The sequence below is a fragment of the Podarcis melisellensis genome (genome assembly GCF_964234715.1).
Source record: "Podarcis melisellensis genome assembly, chromosome: 2".
Taxonomy (NCBI): Eukaryota; Metazoa; Chordata; class Lepidosauria; order Squamata; family Lacertidae; genus Podarcis; species Podarcis melisellensis.
In genome coordinates this window covers 57,154,530-57,178,906 of record NC_138529.1, presented here as the reverse complement: position 1 = coordinate 57,178,906, position 24,377 = coordinate 57,154,530, and the positions used below count along the sequence as shown (strand labels likewise).

The following is a 24,377-nucleotide window of genomic DNA, read 5'->3' as shown; positions in this document are numbered from 1 at the left end:
GACTGGAGCTGATGGGATTTGTAGTCCAAAACATCTGGAAGGCACCAGATGTTGGAGAAGGCTGCTATAGGTGGTGGTCATGGCCCAGGCCCTTGTTTGAGCTCTGTGCCGTGAGAAACAAAATTGCACACAATCATGGGATCCTTCCCCTTCCCCACAGCAACCCAAAAACTCTCCTACACACACAGAATGACTCCATTAGTTTGCAACCCATCTGGGTTTACCAGTTAAAAGCTACCACATGGCCTCAGAAAAAAAAATCACACGATATGATCTAACCGTTTGACCTAAGCCTATAAAGATGGAAAGAGATACAACCGCAAACACAAGGATGCATTAGCAAAGCGGCCAAATTACGTTTATATTTCCTAAGATGTGACTACAACCGAAGTAAAACTCTAGCTCTGCTGGAAGTTCGTGGAAGTTCTTCCATTCATTTTGCTAATTGCTAAGGAGCGTGCACGAGATTTTTCAAATGGAAAAAAACAAACACTTTTTCGTTAGGTAGCAGGAAACTCAGGTCTTCACCTATGAGTCTGCAGGCTCTGCAAAGGCTTTTCGTCTGCTTCTTGCAGCATATTAGTCAAAACGGCAACAATTTCATAATACAATTTTTGCAGCCTGGAATGAGAAAACAAGCAAAACACATGCAATGATCATTTCATGATGCTACAACAGGTCTTGAGAACATCAGAACAGCCTGCTGGCCCATCTAATCCAGCATCTTGTTCTCACAGTGGCCAACCAGGTGCCTGTGGTGAAACCCGCAAGCAGGACCCGGGCACAAGAGCACTCTCCCCTCCCTGTGATTCCCAGCGACCACTTCAGAGGCACACTGCCTCGGACAACAGAGGTGGAGAGTAGCCATCATGGCTAGTAGCCGTTGACAGTCTTGATGCCCCATGAATTTATCTAATCCTCTTCTAAGGCCATCCAAGTTAGTAGCTATGACTGCCTCCTGCAGGTGCAAGTTCCATAGTTTAACTGTGAGAAGAAGTGTTTTCTTTTATCTGTCCTGAATCTTCCAGCATTCAGCCTCACTGGATGTCCAGGAGTTATCATGTTAGGAGAGAGGGAGAAAAAGCTCCTCTAAACTTCTACCAGCTCACCCTTCACTCTCCTTTTCTCTAAGTCCAAAAGTCCCAAATGCTGTAACCTTTCCTCATAGGGAAGTTTCTCCATTCCCTCAATCATTTGGGTTGTCCTTTTCTGGACTTTTTCCAACTCCACAGTATTATTATTTTTTAGGTGAGGCAACCAGAAGGGAGCACAATATTCCAAGTGCTGTTGTGCATTAGATTTGTATAACAGAATTACGATCATAGAAGTTTTCTTTTCAATCCCTTTCCAAACGATCCCTAACATGGAATTTGCTTTTTTCACTGCTGCCGCCGTACACTTGGTCAACACCTTCATTGAGCTACAACCCCAAGCCTTGTTCCTAGTCAGTCACCATCAGTTCAGACCTCATTGGGATTCCTTCTCCCCAACATGCTTCAATTTACACTTGCTTACATTGAACTGCCTTTCCCTTTTTACCGTCCATTTACAGTGGCACCTCAGGTTAAGTACTTAATTCATTCCGGAGGTCCATTCTTAACCTGAAACTTTTCTTAACCTGAGGTACCACTTTAGTTAATGGGGCCTCCCGCTGCCACCACTGCATGATTTCTGTTCTCATCCTGAAGCAAAGTTCTTAACCCGAGGTAATATTTCTGGGTTAGCGGAGTCTGCAACCTGAAGCATATGTAACCCAAGGTACCACTGTACTCAATTTGGAGAGGGCATTTGGGACCTCTTCACATTGGTCCATGTTTTTTGGTATTGTCTACATTGACTGGCAACGGCTTTTCGGGGTTTCAGACAGGAATGTTTCCCAGCCCTACCTAGAGATTCCAGGGATGGAACCTTAGACCTTTTTCACACAAAGCAGATGTATTGTATGGATGGTGAGAGTTTATATATTGATCCCCTCAGTCTAAAATTTTATTTATTGCTTCTTTCTGCTGCTTTGAGTTATAGTATTGTTGTTTTTAGCAAGTCAGTTGATGCATTTTCTTAAATATAAAAGCAGCTTAGAATTATTTTAAAATAAAGAACAATATAACATTCATTACACACAGATTTACACGATCACAGATTTTTGGATCCTGGAAGCAATGTTTCCAAGGTGCAAGAAACAGCCCCAGTGGCTTCTTACATTCAGCCTCTTAAGTCTCCCTCAAAGGCCTGCCACATTTTCATCAGTAGGAACAAATTATCACAAGATCCATATGCATCAGTTGGCAAAACAGAGTTTAAAATGTGACTAAATATTCAAGTGTGATCTTTAATCATTTCCAAAGCTTTGTTCTTCTAACTCTAAATGGCCAGTATTAAGGTATTTTTGTATGGCTTATTCAGGAAGCTGTGCCTTCTATATTGTTCATGCACTTGCTAGGAACAAGAGTCTACAATGCACTTTTTCATTCATTCCTTGTTTTGAACAGAAATACCCTGACTGGGAAGCTTCTGTTCTTGCAATTTTTACATGTTTGAAATAATCAGAAAGCTGTTAAAGATGATTCAAACACAAAAAAACCATGTTTTACACCTCTCCCATGGCAAGACCATTTCAAACACTAGACTGCCTTCCATTTCAAAAATTCCTTGCATTTGGAAAGATTGGGAAGATTATCCCAGAAGCCATCTTCTTGAAGTTCTAGCTTTCTACATGCGAGGAATGCTTTTGCCCCCTTGGAAGCCTTCAATCATACCATTTCCCACCAACATTTAGAATTCATTAACTTCACAGTATTTAGGAAACAATGCCACACACTTTAAAAGACCCTTTCTGTTAGATCTCAGTACAAACATTACAGGAGTTAAGGAGTGTTACGGATTTAAAATAATTAGCATTGGCTGCAGTGAAATAACTATTAATATGAACGTGATCAAACTCTTATAATGGTTGACTTAGGAAGTGTTGCATACTTATAAATTGTGGCGTCCTGACGATCCAAAGATGACAAATATAGATCGATGAACGGCAGGCTGCAACAAAAATCTTCTAAGATCATGGGATCTGTGTGAAACAGGGTTTTCTTGAAGCTTTCCACCATTTCATCAAAGGTTCGATATTCTGTTGATTTCTGGTGTGAAAAGACAGGCAACCGGTTTAATGCCAGTGGCTTCACAGAGCTGGATATACTCCCAACAACCTCCACAAAAGTCAAAAAAGCAACATTGGAAAGGGGGTGCGTTTTTTGATGTTTTAAAGCAGGTAGAGGTGCAGGGTTGGGACATTTTTCAGCCCAGGGGACAACCTTCTGGTACCCATGTGGCAGTGATGGGCAGGGCCAGAGGGGAAATGAATGCTTACCTTTGAATGGGAAGCGAGTTTCTACACACACAAACATATCCCCTATATGTCCTCCATAGAGACAAGCACGAGGCATTATCAAGTTCAAGAGCACATTCTAGTCAGGCACAAGCATTCAGGGTACAAAAAGTGGCCTGGGAGGAGTGTGGCCTGGAGAATGTTCTGCGGGCCAGACAGTGATAACTTGAGGGCTGTATGTGGCCCTCAGGCTTGAGGTGCCCCACCTATGTTGTTTTTTTTAAAGTAAATTTTTATTGTTTTCCTTACATAATCTTTTCCAACAAACCATAATAATACCATACATTCCCTTTGACTCTGCCGAGTCGCGACTTCCCTCCCTCCGAACAATTGGTATATTTGACCCCTTTCTATCGCACACATCATTCTCACAATAATACTATAGTACATTGGAGATATGGGACGCGGGTGGTGCTGTGGGTAAAACCTCAGCGCCTAGGACTTGCGGATCGCATGGTCGGCGGTTCGAATCCCCGCGGCGGGGTGCACTCCTGTTGCTCGGTCCCAGTGCCTGCCAACAGTTCGAAAGCACCTCCGGGTGCAAGTAGATAAATAGGGACCGCTTACTAGTGGGAAGGTAAATGGCGTTTCCGTGTGCAGCTCTGCCTCGCCAGAGTAGCTTCGTCACGCTGGCCACGTGACCCGGAAGTGTGTGGACAGCGCTGGCTCCCGGCCTATAGAGTGAGATGAGCGCACAACCCTAGAGTCTGTCAAGACTGGCCCGTACGGGCAGGGGTACCTTTACCTTTACCTTTTTACATTGGAGGTATTATGTCAATCCTGCTAGTGTCTTAACCTCTTTGCAATTCTTCTTTAAGTAATCAATAAATTTACTCCAATTATTTTGGTATCTTTGATCTTCCTGGTCCCGGATCCTCCCTGACAATTTGGCAAGTTCTACATATTCTGTCAACTTCACCTGCCACTCCTGGATGGTTGGTATGTCTTGTGTTTTCCATGTTTGGGCCAGGAGGGTTCTTGCAGCAGCCGTAGCATACATAAATAGATTTTGGTCTCGCATTTTAATTTCTGCTCCTATTAAACCTAATAGACACTCTTCCAGTCTTTTGGGGAAGGTATACCTAAATATTTTTTTGAGTTCATTGTAGATTGATTCCCCAAAAAAATTTAACCTTATCACAGGTCCACCACATATGGAAATAATCCCCATCTATGAGGTGCCCCACCTATGTTTTAAAGTAACAGAAGTCACATCCAGATCAGGACTGGTCCATCTTACCCTTGAATTTCTGGGAGAAGTTTTGTGGGATTTAAAAAGGGCACCATATGGGTAGCCCTTTAGAAACTTTACAAAGTTTGTCCATATTCCATTACTGAGTTTGGGTTTTGTCAGGGAGGAGTCATAGACATCTAGGAAGTTGCTGAGCACCATGTTTCCCAAGGAGCCCCTCGCATCCCTGCATGGCCCCCTTTTTGCATGCCTTCCAAAATCTGTAGGATCTGTGCTTTTTTCTAGAAAAATAGGTGCCTGGATCTCACCATGCATGCCTCCCTTGTTCTCTTATTAATGGCAATGGTGTCCACTTGAGAGGTGCCAGAACTGAGTTCCAGTCGGAAAAAAAGCCCTGTGTAGGATCCTTCAGATTTCATAAAGGGTCAATGGAACTCCGTTGCGTATGAAGATATGAGTGAATGTGTGAGTAAGGGATGTGTATGTATAAATTATAAGAAAGCTTAAGAAATACACTTCCCAATTTATGGAGCTTGATTCCAAGTGAGGCAAGTTCTATCCATGGGCATCTGCAGGAATGTTTCATGTGCGGGGCAGGGGATAAATAAACATACATAATTAGCATGAGATAACAGGTCTACCATTTCTGGTAGTTCTGGAGACTTAGTGGTGGTAGCTAGCCTTCTCTTTGTCTAATTGTCTAGATCTGGTTTCTTAAATGTCAGTCACTGCTATGACTTCATTCATTGGCCAAAAACCCCTAGAGGTGGGAGCAGGTTAGTTTCTCACAAAACAAAGGAAAACACATGTTGCATCACATCTCGGGTTTTACAGATGCCTGAAACAGGAAAAAATAAAAATAAAAGCTGGGAATTGGATACTACAGTTCATCCAGCGGCAGAGCGGACTTGCCTTCCTTGCTCTCTGCCACAGATGCCCAAGGCTCCATCCCTCGTTAATTTTAAACAGGCCTTAATAACCATTTTTCAATCTAGGATAATGAATGCTGTTCTTCAGAGTTAGGTAAGCCATTTCTTTTCTGGTATGCAAACTAGTATATTTTGGGAATAGAACTGGATATCTGCATTGTTTTAAATAGTTTTCTTCTTGGGTTTTATGGATATGTAGTTGTATATCTGCTTTGGGATGCAATATTGTCTTAAAAGCGGTCAAAAGGCCTATTAACTAAAATTAATAAGCCACAGCTAGTTCATTCAGGAGATGTAACAATCCCAGCCCTAAGCAGCTACAAGACTAACACTTAAATATGCTCGGACAATTTCAATAGTCTATTTAGATTTTATAGCTTGAAAGGTAGGTATAATGTTCTCTCTGGACCCAATATTCTGTACAGCGTTGGGCTCCGTGGCCCAGAGAGTGGAGCACAGCTGTAGCTTTCCCACTTTATAAGCTAAATGAACAACTTCAGTCTGAGCATTAAATGACATGGAAATCTACAATTTGGTTTACTTTTAAAATTCTCCACAGGTGGGTTATTTTCTTGGTCGGTTATTCATTCTTTGTGAATTAATGGAGACTAACTGAATGGCTGTGGGTTAAACCACTGAGCGTCTTGGGCTTGCCAATCAGAAGGTCGGCGGTTCAAATCCCCACAATGGGGTGAGCTCCCGTTGCTCGGTCCCTGCTCCTGCCAACCTAGCAGTTCGAAAGCACGTCCAAGTGCAAGTAGATAAATAGGTACCTCTCTGGCGGGAAGGTAAAAGGCATTTCTGTGTGCTGCTTTGGTTCGCCAGAAGCAGCTTAGTCATTTAGATTTTTAAAAAAATTAATGTGGAAGTTATAGAAGGTAAAAATAAAACTTTGTCTAGGATGTATGATCTCTTATTGGATTGGTACACAAAAGACAAAGAGGTGAAGGAGGCTATGACCAAATGGGCCATGGATATTGGTCACAATATTGATTTTGTAATGTGGCATAAATTGTGGAATGTTAATATGAAGTTCACGGCGTGTACGGCATTGAAGGTGAACCTTTGGAAAATGATTTATAGGTGGTATCTCACGCCAGTGAAGTTAGCTAAGATTTATAGATTGAAGAATAAGAAATGCTGGAAATGCGGAGAGGTAGAAGGTGACTTCTACCATATGTGGTGGACATGCAGTAAGGTGAAAGGCTTTTGGGAACTGATTTACAATGAGCTTAAATTTTTTTTGAAATATACATTTCCAAAAAAGCCTGAAGCCTTCCTGCTAGGAATAACTGGCAAAGAAATTAAAAAAGAAGATAAAAATCTATTTTTATATGCCACAACGGCCACAAGAACCATGTTAGCACAAAACTGGAAAATGGAGGTAATACCTACTATAAGTGACTGGCAAGTCAAGATGATAAACTATGCTGAGCTAGCTAAAATAACAGGAAGATTAAGGGATCAGGATGAACAGAAATTTCATGACAATTGGAACAAATATTTGATGTATATAAGAACTAATTGTAGAACTTTGACGACACTGGCGGGACTGGAATAACTCTAACAGTGAACGACTAATAAGTAAAGGAGATAAAATACATGATTCCAGAATTTATCTGATACTTACCAAAGGAGTGGAGGGAAGTCTAAGGCTCAGTGGAGCTTAAAACAACTATGTAATATATGTATGATTCATGGACTGGATATGACACATGTAATTTATGTATTATACTTTGTATTTGTTTATATGTATATGTAATGATAAAACAATAAAAACTCATTTGGAGGAAAAAAAAGAAGCAGCTTAGTCATGCTGGCCACATGACCCGGAAGCTGTCCGCCTGCTCCCTCAGCCAGTAAAGCGAGATGAGCGCCGCAAGCCCAGAGTCGGCCACGACTGGACCTAATGGTCAGGGGTCCCTTTACCTTTACCTAACTGAATGGGAATCATCTACTAAAAAGTAAGCTCTTAATGCAACGTAACATTATTATGTGCTAACCTGCTGATTCAGTAATGCCTTTATTTCGTCCTGTTGTCTTTTCAGAATGGACTGCTTTTTTGCCATCAGAGCAGCATGCCTTTCTGCTTTAAGCTTTTGCTCATATTCATCAGTTGTCCCCTGGTTGTATCGAAACAAAGGGTGATACAATATCTTGAGACAAAGCTCCTGTTCATTTACTACATCGTCAGGAAATTTTATTTTCTCAACCAGTAAAAGAATAAGGTATGTGTAATCCCTCTCCTTACACCCTTCACTGCCTCCTTAAGTACAGAGCCAAGGTGATCCTCTGCCTTGGATATCCCATTAATCAGCATTTATTACTGGTAGACAAACTGTTCTAGATACTTTGTATAGTAGAGCAGCCCAGTTCATAACCATATCCCTTGTACGTCATGCAAAAGTAGTGATATATCATTCTGCAGAAGTAACAACATCAATATATTTGAAGTAATTGTTTATACAGTTTATACAGCCTTTGTACTCGGACGTTTTGGCTCTCGAACGCTGGAAACCTGGAAGTGAGTGTTCTGGTTTGCAAACATTCTCTGGAAGCCGAACGTCCAGCGGGGCGTTCTGTGGCTTCCAATTAGCTACAGGAGCTTCCTGCAGCCAATCAAAAGCCACGCTTTGGTTTCTGAATGTTTTGGAAATCGAACAGACTTCCAGAACGGATTCCATTCAACTTCCAAGGTGTGACTGTATACACTTTTGGTGTTAATGTTCGTCCCACAAGAATTTTCAGCTTGCAGTAGGACTATGACAGATCTAAATCACGTGTGTCACTATACCCATTTTGCAGTATATAGATAAAATATATGCCTAAATTGGATGAAAATTAGACATAGGATTTAGACTAATATTCACTAATCAGGGCAGACTTTCAGTCACAAATAGTTCACATGTTCAGCAGTTTTGTGGGAACTCTGTAAGTGCTGGTTATCAAACAAATGAATTTATACAGAGATAAAATTGATATCTCTGCCACACAAAGGCAAGTTACCTGAATATCCATGATAACAACTGCAATAAACATGTTGAAAAACACAAAAAATCCCAGGAGAATGAACACTATTGTGAATGTCCTGCTTGAAACAAATTTTTTGGCATCCAGTTCATCCTGCAAGTCTGTCCAGCCATCAACCTGAAAGGTCATCAGATCAGTGATTAAACTCTAAAGAAGAATCAACCAAGTTTCATATAAATCATAGTGATTTAATTTGGGGTTGTAAGACTCCGATTGTAAAACAGTTGCTTAGTGTTGGAGGCTTTTCTGGACAAGAGGGGTAAAAGTTCTGAATAACGTTAAATGTACGCGGGGAAGCTCTGCACAGAGGAACCTGGCAATTATGGGAGATAGAAACTTAACCAGGAATCTTCTCTCCTTCCAATTGGCTAAAAGATTGGGAAGAGGCGTGAAAATATTGTGCATAAGTTGAGTTGGAAAATAGCGTAGTTAACCGAAGAGATGAAAAGATGAGAAGAGATAGAGATTTGAGAGCAAAAAGGCTGAAACACTAACAGTGCTGGAACACTAGAAAATGTTTGGCAGCTCAAAGGGGCACTACAACAAAACGAGTCAACATATGGGCACAGAGGAACCTATATAAGCAGGGGGGGACAGATTCATAAGCATTGGCTTGGTTGGGGAAACAATCTAGAACAGGTACATTTATCTCAGGTGCATTTATTATCTCTCTATATATATATTTTAAAAATCTAAAATTATTTCCTCACAAGCTGTTTAATGTTGGTTTACTAAAACCTTAATTAAAGGTTGGGGGGTTTTGGGGGGGGTCAGTGAGCTTGTTATTCACCCCAAGCTAAGTGCCAAACCACTCTATGGTAGAGGGGAAAGCTTAGAAGGCTGTTTAGTGCAGGCGACTGAGGGCCCATGGTGGTAGAAGATATTGACCTGGTGGCAGCAATGAAATTAACAAGGCTGAAGGCTTGGTTTGGTTGGTTTTTTTGCCTTTCTGCCTTCCTCAATGCAATACATTCTTCCCAACACACACACACACACAAACACAAACTAATGCCTATACTTTCAGATTTAAAACAACTGCTCTTACTAATTAATAGTAATTTGATATAATCAGAAGATCCTTTGGCGGTAATCAGCCCAACCCACTGCTTCATGAAGGAATTGTTTGGGGCAATCATTATTGTCTCTGAGATCTTGATCATGCTGTTGTCCTTGTCCCATTTCACATTATTACCCCTCTTTGTTCTGGGGCCCATCTTGGCGTGTTTGCACTATATGTGCACAAAGATAAACATGGGGGGGGGCAATTGGTTATGGGGGGAGGGAAGCCACAAAACTGTTCTCAGTGTTTGTCCAGATATTGTGGGGAACATTGAAGGAAAATTAGGTTCATTGGCAAAATACTTACCAGGGATAACGATGGGGATGAGATGCAAACTGCACCCACTCTACAGTCTTCTGAAAAATAGCTGGACTGAAGACACACTCAAGTGTTCAATGGCACAGTGTGATACCAGCATGTTTTGCTTTATGGGGCAAACAGCATCTCTAGGGATGATTTTTGAATGAGTGAAACAATGGCAAGGTGAACCATCCCAAGAACCATGTTCCTCATCTTAAGTAGACCACTCCTTGAAACTACCTTTGTCCTTAAAATAAGAAAAAACCTTGAAACATAACAGATCTAGACCTAGTTACACCCTGAAATAGTTTCTATTCAAATTGATTTTGCCATTATAGAAAAGCAATGTGGGACAGAGCTAAGAATGGATAATTACCGTCACTAAACTGAAAAGAGTGAAAAAGGCAGCTGCTAGGGTGCCCCAGTTACGTGTGTCTCCGTGGTCGGGGTCTCCATACAAACCCTGACCCAGAATTGCAAAGATAAACATGAGCAGGAACAGCAGCACGAGAACGTAGATCACATTTTTGGCAGTTTCGGCCAGGGCTGCCACCAGGACCTGGGCAGAGTGGAAAGAGAGAGAAAAGAAAAGAAAAGCAAGTGAATCCAAATTTACATTATGTGAAGAAAAAAGTTTATTTTAAAAAAATCAGGTAGGAAGTAGGGTTGGGGATCTTCCTTTCCATTTCAATCAGAGCTTCTGTTTCATGGAGTGAAGTCATCAGTGGCAGGGCATGGGTGGATACACTCAAAAAGAACCAGCAGTCCTAAAATTTATTACAGGCCTTTCGTCCCCTTTTGCATTTGATAACTGATTCCAGAGGAACAAAATAGCAGCACACATAGCATCATTTGTGAATGACTTCCACTCATCTAATGGGGTAGCTTTCGCTTGACCCATTTCCAGATATTGATCATGACTTGGATCCTAACTAGGCTTCTACAACAGAAGAGCTCCTTTCAATGGAAGAGCTCATGGATGGGACCAAGATCCAGCAAAGGATCTCACCAATGGGAAGATCCAAAGTCTCACCAGCATTGCCCTTCCCCTGCAACCCTCTGTGCTGTTTCTCCTGCTGCTCTGGAGGTGTCCCTAGTCCCCCTGAAGAGAGCTTTGGGGCCACAAGGGCTGCAGGGGCGAGAGAAGAGCCCAGCCTTTCTTTATTTGCTAGGCAAAAGTGACAAAATTCATCCATGGGGATCATTCATAAATGACGCCATGTACCTGCGTTTTGTACTGAAGAATGGGTTCCCAGGTACAGGGTTTGAGTCTGAGACATGGCTGCATCTGGAGTTACTGACACCAGTTACAAGTCCTTCTACTAGGCATTGGAACTGCCAAACTGACTATAGCCTTGATCTAACGGCACAAAGCAAATTCCTTTGCCACGCAGGAGAGGCAGATGAGCATCTTATCCTGGCTTTGCACAAACCCACTAACCAGGAACTGACACCTGAACAGACCAACAAATGGATTTGGGATCTGAAGTATGAGACAGTGTTGGCAGTCACAGATGTTTGTCTTAAAAGGACCAGCAGATTATATAAGAACCCCTTTGGCATTTGTATTTGGCATCGGTATGCTTTCTGTAGTGAAAGGAAGGCAGCCAGCCCATTCTTTAGTCAGTCTCTGGAGTAATATAATACTCAAGCAGTGCGGAGTCTTCTGTAGTTTTGAGTTAATAGAAATGTTTGTGATCTTGGCCAAGATCCATGACCAACAGTCTGACTCAAGCGGTATTCCCAAGTCAGTATTCCCATCCGTTCCTCAGAGAGTCTAGTGTACATTCTGATGTAATTTGTAGCACTTTATATGAGTTCATTCTGTTTAGAGTTCTTACCCAGTGACCCTGTGCTTTTCGGTGCTTCCTCTAGGGGCATATTAAGCAGGAGTTCTCGTAGTGCAAAAGACCAACAAGCCCCACATCTGCTTCATAATAAACATTACTGATGCATGCAGTCAACAGTACTGTAGTGGCTTTGTTATGGAAGGAAGGTTCCTTGAGAAGTAACTACTTCCCTTTTGATTGTGACAACTCTATGTGGGATTGAGAAGTTATTACTTCCCTTCTTACTGTGACATGTCTACACGGGGTTAGTAATTCAGGTTAGGGAAGCATCAGTTACTCCAGCTATACTGCTGGTGCTAAGCATGATATCTTTCTTTCAGAGAACCCCAAGCAGATTTCTGCTTGCATAATGGGCCTTTCCTTTCACACCTCCATTGTGTTGATTGTGCTGAAATCTACTTTTGAGGACTTTCAGGAACAGTTCATGAAGTGGTGTAGTGAGAGGGGGGGTTATCAGAAATTGCACAAACAGAAGTGTCTTCCACTCATGCCAGTGTGTCTTTTAAAATATTGGCTACCTCCATACAATGGATTATTTAGACTCTATTCACACCCCTGGTAACTGATGGCAAAGGTGCAGGGAGCTAATATCTCCCACTTTCAAGCTGTTGTTGGTCTAGCCATTTATTACTCTAGATCAGTGTTTCCCAAACTTGGGTGGCCAGCTGTTGTTGTTGGGTTTTTTTTTTTTGGACTACAACTCCCATCATCCCTAGCTAGCAAGACCAGTGGTCAGGGGTGATGAGAACTGTAGTCCAAACGAATCCATAATGCTGGACTGGTGTAGTGACCAAGGGTAGGGGTGCAGGAGAAAGGTCTCCCTGCCTGGACACAGGATCAATGCAGGGAAGGATGGTGCCTTTAAAAGTGATATGCAAATAAATAAATGCCCCCACAAAAAGGCGGGGGCGCTTAGCACCTTGCACGATCAGGCTCTTAATCATGGCAGTAGAACTGGCCTTCAAAATGAGAAGGAACAAACCCATTTACACTCCACAGCATGGGACGTTTTTATAAAGCGATGTAATGGTGCTCCAGTCAATCAGGGATTTGGATACAATCTTTAAAAAGTCAGCCTCCCTTAAGGAGAGCTGTAAAATGCCGGTGGTAGCAACAGGCCAGCAAGCACCCCTTGAATACCGGCATCCAATAACTTTGCTACCCTCACATCCATCTTTACATTCCTCATCTACGCCTTCAAAAATTCACAGCGGTTCCTGTCGTTAAGAAGAGGCTTTGTGCCTCTCAATCTTGTAAACTGCATGGAGATTAATCCTCAGTACATCGTCCTAAACGCTCGTTTTCAGAACTGGGCATTCTAAACGTTTAATTTCAAACCAGAAGGCAGATAAACGGAGCATGCATCCTCATCAGGATTGTTTCTTAACATAACTTCTCTGTGTGGAATACCAATGAGGAAATTATATCCTCAAGGTGGAAATTTATTGCACCAAGGTGGGAGGCAGAAAATTGTAATGAGTTTGGTGGTGGTTGTTTTTTTAATTAATAAAAGGGAACCATACTAAGAAGGTGTTGTGTCCTTTTCATGCCTTAAATTCCATTTCTTTGCTAAGAAGTAATTTACACAGCAGTTGATAAACTATAATGCAACCTCCTACATCTTTCGGGGCAGGAGCAGTTATCAGTAAAACACAAATATATGGGGGGGGGGGATGACTGCTTTCCTTAGCAACACAAGGAATTGTCACACTACTTTGGGCCAAAATCCCAAGTCTAATATTTTACCTGTGTTGTGGTTAAAGGAAAAGGATGCAGAGAACCTTACAAAGAACCTCAAACAATTCCTCAAAAGAGAAATCTTTAAGCACCTGGGGGGTTGCCTGGGCCTAAGGTAGGAGTGGTCTGCTGTTGCATTTATAGAGTCATAGGTTTCATGTCTACTCAGAGAAGTAAATCCTATTGACTTCAATGGGGCTTACGTCAAGGTAAGTGTACACAGAATTGTAGCCTTAAATGTGTCTGTTCCCCCCAAATACTTGACTTCAAGGTTATACAAGTCTGTGTGCTCAAATATGCATCAATGAAGTGGCTATTTACTTTATAAAAGTATTTATATTGTGCCATCTCATGTTAAATATTGAGTTGGTATACAATATATACAAATGTACAGTGTCAATTCAACATTGAAAAAAGAGGCTTCCACCAGTTAATTATACACTGCATTAAATCAGTTTTCTCTCTTCCCAATTTTATATGGGGTATCTCTTTCTTCTAGTATTATTAGCAAAGATAAATGGAAATGCCTGATTTACCTTCTATAAATTGCTGGTAGTTTTATATACCCCCGTCCCAAGCTTGTCCCCCAGAAACACTGGATAATTAGCATATAAAAACCTGGTGATAACTGAAGTCCAAGATCAAAAGTAGCGGGATAAAGGCTCAAAAGTGATCATTATAAGAGCTTTGTGCCTATAAATGTCCCACTTCTGGTGAACTTCCCCAGCCAATTAATGACAAGCAGAAACTTGCGGCTGAGCAGCCACTACACACATTAGCTCCCCACTGAAAACTAAACCTCCAAGGTTGCCAGAGAAAACCATGAGTCAACAGTATTTAGGCACACAGTGTGTTAGAATTTATGTGCCTATATATATATATGCATATATGTGCACTCCTGCATACATTTATAATGGCTAAATATTGCAGATTTGTAAGAAAACAAATTTATGGATTATTTATTTATGATTATATCAATACGCAAAAAGGGATGGGCAAATTTGATTCGGTTTTTTATTCTGACCTAATTTGCTCCCCCAAAAACTATACGCAAACCAAAGTCCTTCAATTCACTACTTCTCTGAATTTTGTGATCCCGTTATCTAACCGAAAAACAGGCACATAAATGCATATATTAGGGGGAAATAAACATGCAAATATTTCAGTGAAAATAACTTACAATAATTGCTTGGGGAAATGTGTACATTAGGCTAAATTGCATAAAAATGTATGTATTAGGAAAATGCACTAAAACTCCCAACAAATTTTCACCATGCAGAAACGTGGTGAGCCAAACCTAATGTTGGAAAAGACGAAACAAGAAGAGAAACCAAATTTGGGGCAATCTTCACTACACATTTTTAAAAGTACAGTGGTACCTCAGGTTAAGAACTTAATTCATTCTGGAGGTCCATTCTTAACCTGAAACTGTTCTTAACCTGAAGCACCACTTTAGCTAATGGGGCCTCCTGCTGCCGCTGCGCCACTGGAGCACGATTTCTGTTCTCATCCTGAGGTAAAGTTCTTAACCCGAGGTAATATTTCTGGGTTAGCGGAGTTTGTAACCTGAAGTGTCTGTAACCTGAAGCATATGTAACCCGAGGTACCACTATATCATACTTCTTTAAACAGTCATTGCTTCCACAAAATAATCCTGGGAGTTGTAATTTGTTAAGGGTAATGAAAATTGTTAGAATACCCCTCTTCCCTCATAGAGCTCAGAATTCCCTGAGAAGGGGAGCTGATTGTCAAACCATTCTGAAAAATGTAGCTCTGTGAGGAACATAGAGGCCTCCTAACAACTCTTAACACCATTAACAAACTAGTTTTGCTGATTCTTTTGTGTAAACCATGACTGATTAAAGTGGTGTGATATCACTTTAAATATATAGTGCAGATCATGGGAACTTCATAGATTCATCCAACCCTAGTTGTAATTGATTAACAGATAATTTATCAATTAATTCAGCTGGCTATTCAACTAAACTCAGATGGTTCCCATTTTTAAAAAATCGAGTATCTCCCTAAATTGGTAGCTATTCTTGTGAACACCCCAACTTTTCTAGAGAGCCCCTCCCCAAATGTCTGCTAATTACTGTATTTACATAGATCTAATGGTTGCCTTTTTTTGGCCAAATTATGTTGCAAAAATTAAGGTGCACATTAGATTTGATGGCACATTTACATTCGCCGGCAAATACTTTTTTTTGTTTCAAGGTTCTGAAAAATGAGGTGCACATTAGATTCAACAGCACATTAGACTCGAGTAAATACGGTAGTTGTGTAGAAAACTGCATGATCAGAGGGTTTAAATCCACAGGCGCAACAGTGCGGCAGAAAAAATAGGGCTCACAAAAGACGTATGACTCACTTAGCTTGTAAACATAAAAGGAGAAGTTTTGAAATCTGACTTTAAAACCCCAGACTTCATTTATTAAAAGAAACTATACACACACACAGAATTGCAGGTCTTGGGAAGTTAAAGCCTATTTCACGTTTTTAAGACCTTGGAAGTATGAGACCTCATAAGACCTCAGTGTGTTAATCAGAAGAAATCAACAAACAGAAGGAAGTTGCCCCTAGTTGCAAACTCTAAGTGAAAATTTATCTGCCAAGCTTAATCTGAGTCCTGACTGCCTTTCACTAGCTTTGCTTCCCGCCCTTCTGTACAATGTTGATTGATCCATGTCAAGAGAGGGTGAGTTGCTGTCATCCTTTCTCTCTTCCCTGACAGCATGAGAACCCACTGGTGATGTAAAGCCATCAAGGTTGTTCAGGAGGGTAGGAGGCAAGGCTTGTGAACAATGCTTATTGATCCGCATCCCCAGAGGTTCTCATGCTGTCAGGAATGAATGAATGAATCTTTATTTGCATCAGCCATAGCAATAAAACAACAATACAATATACAAAGAAAAGAAATAAAAAGTCAATTATATAAAATACATTTTAGGGTTTTGAATCAGTAGTCAAATACAGTGGTACCTCTGGATGTGAACGGAATCTGTTCCGGAGCCCTGTTCGCATCCTGAAGCGAACGCAACCCACGTCTGCGAGTCGCAATTCGCCGCTTCTGCACATGCGCGTGACGTCATTTTGAGCGTCTGTGCATGCACAAGCGGCAAAACCTGGAAGTAATGCATTCCGTTACTTCCAGGTCGCTACGGAGCGCAACCCAAAAACGCTCAACATGAAGCAACTACAACCCGAGATCTGACTGTAGTGGATCTTATTCTGATTGCGCCAGCTAAAAACCTTGCAACCTTTGCTGTCACCTGCTCATCTTGATCTGCCAAGAGAAAGGACACTGTGGCAGTGGTTGGGCAACCCAGAATGGGCAATAAAAGAGGGTGATGATCTCATTCCTCAAGTCTTTATAAAGAGGGCAAGACAGAAGGGCATGCGCCACCAATTCGGTACTGCCATCTCCACAGGGGCATAAGCGTTTTTTGTGTGGAAACTGTTGGAATCGCCCCTCAAGTACAGCCGAGGGCAGTACATTCAATCTTGCAAGAGTAAAAGTTCTCATGGTGTCGGGATAGAAAGGATGGCAACAAGCCACCCCCTGGTGACATGGATCAATCAACGTTGTACATAAGGGCAAGAGGACATGCTTGCAAAGAGCCAATCAGAGCTCAGGCTGAGGTTGACAGATCTGCTTTCACTTAAGTGTTTGCAACCTCAAGGCATTTCATTTTGTTCAAGAGCTAATCAAGGGAGGGTTCTGCCAAGTAGCATTTTAAATGCTAAAAACACAAGGCCAGACAAGCAGAATCCACAAAACAGGCTCCCTCTACATGGCAAACACAATTCAAGCAGGAAAAGGGAACACACAGTTCATACCATCTCCTAGAATCCTTCACCAATGGATTTTAAAATCTTTTGTAAAATGAAAGCTGGTCATGTGCTATTAATAACAGCCATTACAGGTTCTGTGTCTTGACATCATTAAACTACAGATAAATGTTATGCTATTATTGAAAATTTGCATTACCTTTGCGAAAATAATGAAACCAAAAGAATGCAACACTTCATGATAATTAATTCCTTTTCCAAATCTTCCTTGCATATTTTTAGAGTTTCAGCTGTAAAAAGGACAATCCCCATTCGTTGAATTTACTTGCACAGGTTAACCATGTTAATAACTAGGAATATTGCCTGATCCTGACAACAGATGTCAGCAGTGAGTATAGCACACAGTCCAGAACAATTTGAGCTCCATGGGGCTTACTTCCGAGTAGAGATGTATAGGACTGTGCTGTTACTCTGAAACAGAGACTATTTGTTTCCTTCCCTGCTGATGAAACTTGGGGCCAGTTTAAATGTATGGGAATTAACATAAGCTTCCCCACATTTAAAATAAGTGAATAAATCCCTGTAATGGAAAACTGGCATTTAATAGGGCAAATAAAATAAAATTCATGGTAATCTTCTCTGTGTGTGGGGAGGTGTTCAAAAGCAAAAACACTGGGCAGCATTCAGAAATGCAGCCTGAGATGGTCCAATTCAGGAAGAACTCCTTCCTGTGTGCTTTTCACACATTTGAATCACCCTCTGAGCAAAAGAGAATGGAATTAATCCTCAGCGGGGGAAGGAGATGGCAGTTTGGAAGAGGAAAAGTCAAGCTGTATTTACAGCTGTCATCTTTTTCACCGCTCATGAAACCACATCCATTTACCATCATCCCTGGGCTGTAGAAGAGGAGTTTGAGAACCCGGAGTGACTGGAATCCTTTGAGCATCATTGCAGTATGGTGCATTTGCGGGTTGCTTCTATTAATGGTGTATGGGAGGTAAGCAATGAAAAGGACAGTCGCATCAAATCGCTTATAACCATCCTTCCAGTAATTAATGGGATCCAGGTAAAGGTTCATCAGAAACTCTGCTGTATACATGGCCACAATAATCAGATCTGCTACCTGAAAAGGGAACAAAGGCGCATTGTTAGGAGGAGTTATTTTGGTGATTGAACCACAAGGAAAGTTACTGCTGAAATGGCTTTTGCTAGGTAGACCACAGGCTCATTCTTACAGAAATAAAGAACTTCAGATACATGGCCAACATCAGGCTTAATCTTATGTAGGGCCATGCTGAATATTTCCCAACAAGCTTTTTCAGTATGAAATATTATTTTGAATTGAATTGAATTGCTGCCTCTCCACCAAAGGCACAGTACAGAGGCCTGGGATGTCAGAAAGATAAGGGACAGGGAAATCACATTTGCCCTAAAAGATTACCCGTGGGGTGTGGTCTATTTCCTGCATGGGAAAAGTACATGTTTGAAATTTATTTTGGGATGATGCATAATAATAATAATAATAATAATAATAATTTATTATTTATACCCCACCCATCTAGCTGGGTTTCCCCAGCCACTCTGGGCGGCTTCACATGAATGTGAAGATGATAACAGGCAAAAGGATCAGCCGAAAGGGGAACATAATAGCAAAGACACATTGACATTGGTTTTAAGGCTGCCGTTTCATATATGGTGTAAACAATGTCTTTCTTTTGGGAATGTAGCACAAGTAAAGTACAAAATGCATGCCCATCTCCCACAATGCCCAAGGTGCAGGTAGGGCATGCAAACTTATTGACGTCCATTCTCAAAACCTTGACATTAGAAGGGGAAAAAATGTTTCCAAGTGCTGAATGGACTTCTTGACAGTAGCCAGACTTCTCTTTCTGCTACCACGTCACAGGGATATATAATTAAAGCCCAGAGTTTGTGTACAGTAGCTGACTTGACTTCATGTAAGTTAAGACATCCAAGGTGTGTGAAAAATAAGTGTTTCTCAAGAGGACATCTAAATCATGAGAGAGCAATTATTAACCGTGTGCTCACTTCAAGTTCAAAATGTTATTTAGCCTCAACTGTAAAAGAAGAGTCCTACAAATGCAATCAAAACATCAGCAGGTGGGCAGATCACTAGCAATACCGAATACCAGTGTGGGCAAAAATAGTTGTCAGATAAAAGGTGTTTCCATCATACTAAATGTGAAGTATATTCTAGAAGCAGCTTTAGGGCTAACTTATGGAATTTGCCACCAGAATATATAGTGATAACTACCAACGTGGACAACTTTAAAGGGGATTAGAGAGATTAATGGAGGATATCAGTGGTACTAGTCATGATGAGTGTGTGTGTGTGTGTGTGTGTGTGTGTGTGTGTGTGTAGCTTCTAGTGTTAGCTAGATGCAGTATGGCTCTGATTACCAGTTGCTAGGATCATGAGTGTTAGTGTGGTTATGTCCAGTTTGTGGGTTTCCCATAGTCACCTGGTTGGCCACTGTGAGAACAAAATGGTGGACTAGATAGGTCTTTGTTTTGATCCAGCAGGGCTCTTACGATGTTCTTATGACACAATGAACATGTCAGGATTGGATAGTATCAGGTGACTTGGCAAGACAGTATCATTGGCAAGAAGCCAGGTATTCCAATTGCACACCCAATGTGATAAGTCCTGTCGTTGAACTATGATGCCCTTTGACGGTCTATCTACAAATCCCAGGTCTTGCAAAGGTATACGTACTGCATGTGCATGGTTGCATTTATAGCTACTCATAGATTTCCTCTGTCAGATAGTGCTGATAGTAAATTCAAATATTTGGTAAAGACAATATACATTTGTAAATACACATACATTTGGCAATCAGTTGCATTTCATAAGCTCATATAAACCTTCTGACAAATGTCCCTAGCTATTTTACAGACAGGAGATATCTTGAACCACATGTGCAAAATGTTTAAACTTTCAATGTATTAGAATGGGTGCAGGATAGTTTTATCAGTATTTATAGTATAGGCTCAGACTTGCTCCATTACATCACCATTAAGTTTTGAAACCATGTTGATAGGGCATTTGTGACTATTCTAAGCTAGATTCTTCTCCCAACATAATTAAGATTTTTCAGTAATGTAAAATATTAAAGCAGCCAAAGCCAGCACAGGAATATTTTGGAATTCACAAACAAGGACAGCAATAATAATAATAATAATAATAATAATAATAATAATAATAATAATAATAATAATAAATTATTTCTACGCCACCTATCTGGCTGGGTTGCCCCAGCCACTCTGGGTGGCTTTCAACAGAACATTAAAAACAGAATAAAACTTCAAACATTAAAAACTTCCCTAAACAGGGCTGCCTTCAGACATCTTCTAAAAGTCGGATAGTTGTTTATTTCCTTGACATCTGATGGGAGGGCATTCCACAGGGCGGGTGCCACTACCAAGAAGGCCCTCTGCGGGGTGAAAGGCCAGGCTGGAAATATTATTGTGTATTAACCTTATTGTTATTTTTTAATATTTTTGACTCTTGCACTCATTTGTTATTCCTTATTCTCTGTTTTGTCCTCTCCCTTCAACCTCTTCTCGACTTACCAGTAAGCTCTCTGAGCAGTGAATGTGTCACTTCTGTGTTCAATGCTAGGGTCAAATAGTTGCAGCAGAAATGATGGTAATGAAAGTAAAAAAGCTGACATAATATAGTGGTTAGGTGCATGAATGGAAAATCTATGACTCAGATCGATCTGAGGAGCATTAGAGAAACTGTTATCTGACAACTATTATCTGAGAACCATCAGTGTTTAGGGATAATAATATTGGCCTACCATCTAGGGTATTGTAAATATTGTTGAGATTACGTATGTGAAATGTTTTGAGTACTGAGACCCTGATTCAGCTGGTCATGACTAACAGTGAAATTCTGTAGGGTTCAATGGTACGTACTCATAGGTATAGAGTTCTTTCAACATTTGAAACTCTTAGTCACCACTGACTTGAGGCTTTCGTTTGAGCTCTAACACAACAAACGTAAGCTAAATTTTGGCCTTAGTATTTATCCTACACTTTCTCCAATTCATACTTTATGGAGCAATACTAATAGTGGACCTATTCCTAAATTCAAGCTCGTGTCAGGTATAGTGAATAAGGTATTCCATCCATTTAATGCTTTTGCTTGACAAGAGTATAATATAAGGCATTACTCATAACTTGACTAGAAGTCAAGAAGAAAAGGAGAAAGGAATGAGAGAGCCAGGTAAACTCTGTACTTGACTCTCCCCTGCCCCCGCCCCAGTTTATTCCTTTCTTCTTCTGGAAGAGAGAAAGTGGCTTTAGAACAATAGAGAAAAATGAAAAGTTCAGGCAATCAAGAGTCTTGTTACCTCCAGGAAAAAATGTGACTCATAGCGAACTTTGTAATCTGTTTCTATGGCCAAAAATATTGCATTGATTGTGATGGTGCTGATCATAACTGATTTGAACAGAGGATGGTAGAATAATGTTTCAACGAACTCATATAGCTCAATGTCTTTTCTCCTGGAAAAAGAATGACAAATTTGTAAAACAGAACATTCTAAGTTATCCAAACTTAAGCCGAGCCTGCTGGATCAAGCCAGTGGCCAATCTGCTCCAGCATCATGTTCTCACAATGGTCCCCCGGACACTTCTGATAAAATCTCAAGCAGGACCCAAGTACAAGAGCACCCTCCCCTCCTGTGGTTTTCCAGCAATTGGTATTCAGAAGCATTACTGCCTCTGGCTGTCACAGCATAGCAACCATTGCCACTGATACAGCCTCTCCTCCTTCCGGAGGGGAGGGGTTTTGAGCGGGACCAGAACCCCACGTCATGCATTCTGCTCCCTGCCCTGCCATCATCGCTGGCGTGCCATGCCTCCCAGCTGGGCACCCAATCGGGAGACACTGCGGGGGGCGTGGTTTAGCCGCTCTAATGCAGCCGCGCCAGCTCCCCCCGCCATTGCGCTGCCAATTTTCGCAAGTCACCCAGCCGCCACTCCCTCTAGTGCGTAGCTTCTCGCTTGACCTTGCTATGGACCCATGGTTGGTCATCCTGGTTGCCCAGGGGGCAGGATAGGAGGTTTTTTCCAATTGGCAAATTGGCACCGGCCTCTTGGTTTTTTTCGCCTACCTCGTAGCAATCATCACAACTTTCCTGGTATTTGGCGGTTAGGCATTGGAATGTGTTGTTGGTGTTATGGAAGGGCAAGGTCTGGCCATCGCCTACCCCTTCACTTATGGGTATTCTGTTAAAGGAATCCGGTGGTCGTGGATCCTGTCTGATGCCCTGTGTGGCGGGGGGCCATGGCACGACCCCCGGTGACATCAGGGGAGAGCTTATAGTTGTATTGGCATCAACAGGCTCCTCCTACTGGTGGTTAACCCCTCGTCAGACTCACCCCCTCCAAGTGGGTGGAGTCAAATTTGCTCTTGTCCAATGCCTAAGCCAATACCTTCTCACATGCTGTAATCAATAAAGTTGTGGCCTTTTCTAGCCCATTAACCCAATATACCGTGTCCAAGCGTCTTTATTAACCCACAGCGGGTGACAGGTACTCGAATCACAACTTTATCCTCCATAGGTTTTTCTGTTTGTCTTTTAAAGCCATCCATGTTGATGGCCATCCTTGCCTCCCGAGAGGAGTCCCTTAGTTTAACTATGCACTAAATGAATGAATACTTTCATCTGTCCTGAATCTTCCTACATTCAGCTTCATTAGATACCTACAAGTTCTGGTGTTCTGAGGGAGAAAAACTTTTCTCTGTCTGCTTTCTCCGTGCCATGCATAATTTTATAAGCTTTTATCATGTCACCTCTTATTCACTTTTTCTGTAAACTGAAAAGTCCCAAACACTACGCTACTCTATCCCCATGATCAGTTTGGTTGTCCTTTTCCAATCCTTTCCCAACTCTTCAATATCCTTCTTGAGAGGAGGTGACCAGAACTGCAAACAGTATCCCACCATCGATTTGCGTAACAGCATTATGACATCAAGAGTTTTGATTTTCTATTCATTCCCTGATAGCATGGAATTTGCCATTTCTTTTTACAGCTGCACACTAGGTTGACATCTTCATCGAGCTATCTGCTATGACCCCAAGGTGTAAGCAGTCCAAGAGATGTCAAAACCACTTGCTCATTTCAACAAGCAATATCTAAACTGGCCTTAACCTCTCAACACAGCTTACACCTCCAGTGTTCATCCATGAACACTGGCCTTGCTGACAGCAGCTGGTGGGAATTGTATTTCACCACAGGTTTCTCCACCCTTGAATTAAAGCCTCCTGCAAGCCCAAAGTACCCCCACACAGAAGAGGCTGTCCCAGTATGATTTACTGTTCTGGCCTTGTCTCCTTTCAGTAAGTCTTCTTCGAGGCATGTGATTCAATGTCTCTTTCTACTGGGTGCGATTGGGTCATTCAATGTTCCAAATTCCAAGTACAACAGAACAACCTGGCCCCAGAAGAGCTGTCCTGCTGTGCTTGGGGGAGAAGCCACGCAGCTCAGTGGTTGAGAACATGCCTCCAAGTTCAATCCCTGCCATCTCCGCTTCAAAGGATCCCGTACGTAAGAGATGGTGCCCAAGACTCTGGAAAGCCACTGCCAGCCAGAGGCGGCAGTATTTGGCCAGATTACATGCTTCAACATTTGTGGAACCGCTTCTAAAGAAAAAGCAGCATGTGAACCTTGGGTTACTGACGCTTCAGGTTACAGACTCCGCTAACCGAGAAATAGTACCTTGGGTTAAGAACTTTGCTTCAGGATGAGAACAGAAATAGTGCAGCAGCGGTGCAGCAGCAGCAGGAGGCCCCATTAAAGTGGTGCTTCGGGTTAAGAACAGTTTCATGTTAAGAACGGACCTCCGGAACAAATTAAGTATTTAACCCGAGGTACCACTGTACAGCTAAAAGGAACCAACTGAAATCTTACCTGAATCCCCACACATAGTGTTTCACATCAACATCAGATTTGGACTTAAAATACTCGTAAGATAGCTCGTCAATAAGCTGATGTTCTTCAGGCAACTCTACAGCCATCTTTTCAGCCATCTTTGTAGGTGCTGTTAATCCCCCTGCCCCTTAAGGAGCACTGG

At 41.7% G+C, this 24,377-nt stretch overlaps 1 protein-coding gene across 1 annotated transcript; it reads right to left on the bottom strand.

Annotated features, from left to right (window-relative positions):
* Window positions 1-332: 332 nt before the first annotated feature.
* On the bottom strand, window positions 333-24,355 carry CATSPER3 (cation channel sperm associated 3). Its single transcript, XM_081894123.1, has 8 exons — window positions 24,215-24,355; window positions 21,649-21,802; window positions 18,153-18,392; window positions 10,267-10,449; window positions 8,507-8,647; window positions 7,504-7,623; window positions 2,974-3,131; window positions 333-621 (listed from the first exon to the last, which is right to left on the bottom strand). The coding sequence occupies exons 1-8, from the start codon at window positions 24,331-24,333 to the stop codon at window positions 525-527; spliced, it is 1,212 nt and encodes a 403-aa protein (XP_081750249.1). The 5' UTR covers window positions 24,334-24,355; the 3' UTR covers window positions 333-524.
* Between the last annotated feature and the right edge of the window lie 22 nt (window positions 24,356-24,377).